The sequence below is a fragment of the Anser brachyrhynchus genome (genome assembly GCF_964034855.1).
Source record: "Anser brachyrhynchus genome assembly, chromosome: 1".
NCBI classification, from domain to species: Eukaryota; Metazoa; Chordata; class Aves; order Anseriformes; family Anatidae; genus Anser; species Anser brachyrhynchus.
Genome location: NC_137694.1, coordinates 155,215,752 through 155,218,653, shown reverse-complemented (window position 1 = coordinate 155,218,653; position 2,902 = coordinate 155,215,752). Strand labels below are relative to the sequence as shown.

The window sequence follows — 2,902 nt, the reverse complement described above, 5'->3', positions numbered from 1 at the left end:
CCGCCTCATCTATTATTCATTTACTACTCCTCCCGGCTCGGCTTGTGCCAGACTTATTTCCTCCGAGAGAGCCAAATATTTTCGCCACTTGGCCTCTAAATATTTACCCGGAGCGGGCGCAGAGCTGCGGGCCCATTGTCCCCGCGGGTGCTAAGCGCGGCGCTAGGTGCGAGACGAGGCTTTGACGAGGTTTGAAAATCGAGAAACGGCTCCGCTCGGGATGCCCGCGCCGGGGCCCATTGTGTCTGGGCGGATGTCTTTGGGAAGCGCTTTAGGTGCTAATGCAATCGGATGGCAAACCGGGCGTCCCCCCTTCGGAAAGTGGGGGGGGGGGGGGGGGGGTTGGGACGCGCGGTTCGCACCTCCAAATTGCCCCGGCAGCCGGCTGCGGACCCCGCAGGAAAATCCCCCGCGGTATTTCACCGGGGGTTTGCTTTTCCCAGCGGACGCGAGTTTGGCTCCGAGCGCTCTGCCCGGCCTCAAAGCCGGCCTTAAGGGCTTGCCCTCTAAGAGGGGTCTCGCCGCATCTTGGGGGATGCCGGCGGGGGTCTCCCCCGTGGGCGCTCCCGGAGCTCGACGGGGCGCGGGGAGGGGGACGCGGGGCCCGGCCCGGCTCGGCCCGGCCCGGCCCGGCCCGGCTCGGCCCGACAGGCTGCTGTCTTGCAGGGGAGAAGCCCTTCCAGTGCGAGTTCGAGGGCTGCGACCGGCGCTTCGCCAACAGCAGCGACAGGAAGAAGCACATGCACGTCCACACGTCGGACAAGCCCTACCTGTGCAAGATGTGCGACAAGTCCTACACGCACCCCAGCTCCCTGCGCAAGCACATGAAGGTACCCGGCCCCGCAGCCGGCGGCGGGAGGCGGGGGGGCGGCTTTCGCCCCGCTCCGGGCGCCCCGTCGGGGCGGCGGGAGGCGGGGGGCGGCGCGGGGCCGGGCCGGCGTCGGGGGGCGCGCCCGGGGGGAGGCGGCGGCGGCGGCCTCCCCGTGCCCCCTCCACCCGGCCGTGTTGCCTTTGCCCCCCAGGTGCACGAGTCGTCCCCGCAAGGCTCCGAGTCCTCGCCGGCCGCCAGCTCCGGCTACGAGTCCTCCACGCCCCCGGGGCTGGTGTCCCCCAGCGCCGAGCCGCAGAGCTCCACCAACCTCTCCCCGGCGGCGGCGGCGGCGGCGGCGGCGGCGGCTGCGGCGGCTGCGGCCGTGTCCGCCGTGCACCGGGGCGGCGGCGGCGGCGGAGGAGGCAGCGGCGGCGGAGGCAGCGGCGGCGGAGGCCACAGCGGCCTCTCGTCCAACTTCAACGAGTGGTACGTCTGAGGTGCCCCCCCCGACCCCCCCCCCGACCCCGCCGGACTGCTCCGCACGGCCCCGCCGCGGCCCCCTCTTCCCCAGCCCCGGGGGCGAGGAGGAGGAGGAGGGAATTTTCTTCGTGGGGGTTTTCTCTTTGAGAACGCTTTAAACCAGCAAAAAAAAAAAAAAAAGGAAAAAAAAAAAGAAAAAAAAAGGGGAAAAAATAAGAAAAAAAACCGTAAAAGTACGTGCCGAAGATAAGCAAAGACGGAGAGGAATGGAAAGGAGAAAAAGAGAGAGGAAAAAAAAAAAAAAAACACAACACCACAAACACAAAACGCACCCACCCAGCAAAAAGCTTCTCGAGGCGGCGGAAAAGAAACTCTCCCTGCAGAGCCTCCAGACAAAAGACGAGAGACTGCAGCCCCTCCGGCCCCGCGCCTCCCCGCCCGGAGCAGCCCCGGACTGTGCAGAGCGGCCGGCCCCGGCCAGCGGGGAGCGGAGATTTCCCGGATTCTCGGTGTATAGAAGCCCGTCCCGTTTGTAACCCGCGGATTGGTCCCCTTCTTATTTTTTATTTTGGATTTTTCCTTTTTCTCTCTCTCTCTTTTTTTTTTTTTTTCCTCCCCCCTCTCTCCCTCCGCGCCCGAAAAAGCGATGGACTTTTTATTTTTCTTTTCTTCCTCCCCGCCTTCCCCTCTCCTCCTTTTTTTTTTTAATTCACCCGTTTTAAAAAAAAAAAAAAAGTAACGTGGAAGAGAGAAAAAAATGGTTTCTTTTGTAATTGTGATATCTTGAATATTGTGTTCCTTTTTAAGAGGCAACTTGATTGTAAACTGCGTTTCGACTATAGACTGGGGAAGAAATACCGTGCCAAAGTCTCCATTCTGTTACCCACACACACACACACACACACGACCAACAACGCTTGTGAATGTATTTTTCTGTTAGCTGGGTTTACATGTGATGTTTTAGTGCTTTTGCAAGTTCGATTTGTTAGTTCCTGTTCGGAAGATTGTGAGGAGAAATAAACGTCGTGCCGTTAGCTTTTCCGTAATAACACCCTTCCTCCTGTAAATACCTGTTACCATATTTATCCATTTGTAATTAAATTATGGTATTAACTTGCTACAGAGGAAACAGTATTTATAAAGAATGTTTCTTAACTATAAATATGTACAATTGTGAGCATAAACTGTTTCAGATTTTTTTATTTGAAGGTTTAAGTGGTTTCATCATTTCTTGTGATATGTTTTGAGAGTAATGCATACAGAAATATAATAAAAACGTGTTGAAACTGCACGGGGCTGCTTTCTTTTTACGCCAAGGGCTCTCTGACACCGGCTGTAACGCGTGTGAGGGTCGCAGTGACGGATGCCACGCAAAATGTTTTTTTAAAGCCCCGTCGGTGGCTGGGACACGAGGTTTTCCCGCAGCCAGGAGCACGACAGCGTTTGGGGAAGCGGCGTGCCGAGAGAAAACAGGGACCCCGCGCATCCTCCCAAACTGCTCGCGAGGAAGGACCTCCGGGGAAGAGCTCTACGTGGAAAGGGACCCGTTTCCTCCGTCTTCTGCCTTGCGAAGCCTTATGAGGATTTTCCCCGTGCGTGCCCGGCCGGGGC

General features: G+C 58.2%; 1 protein-coding gene across 3 annotated transcripts; it reads left to right on the top strand.

Moving 5' to 3' along the window:
- On the top strand, nt 1–2,582 carry ZIC2 (Zic family member 2). Of its 3 annotated transcripts, none has more exons than XM_080580012.1 (3): nt 1–166; nt 667–830; nt 1,023–2,582. In XM_080580012.1, exons 2-3 carry the CDS (start codon nt 741–743, stop codon nt 1,305–1,307), a joined length of 375 nt encoding a protein of 124 aa, XP_080436138.1. In that variant the 5' UTR covers nt 1–166; nt 667–740; the 3' UTR covers nt 1,308–2,582. The 3 variants fall into 3 exon arrangements, with proteins under 3 accessions (XP_080436138.1, XP_080436137.1, XP_080436136.1); XM_080580011.1 differs by having other exon boundaries at nt 1–189; XM_080580010.1 differs by lacking the exon at nt 1–166 and adding an exon at nt 205–414.
- Nucleotides 2,583–2,902: the final 320 nt, after the last annotated feature.

Bases quoted from the DNA above. Each gene is read 5' to 3' on its own strand.
- ZIC2 (XM_080580010.1), top strand. From the start codon at position 282: ATGCAATCGGATGGCAAACCGGGCGTCCCCCCTTCGGAAAGTGGGGGG. The intron at 415-666 runs GTATTTCACCGG...GCTGTCTTGCAG, and splicing joins CCGCAGGAAAATCCCCCGCG to GGGAGAAGCCCTTCCAGTGC. The intron at 831-1,022 runs GTACCCGGCCCC...TTTGCCCCCCAG, and splicing joins CCCTGCGCAAGCACATGAAG to GTGCACGAGTCGTCCCCGCA.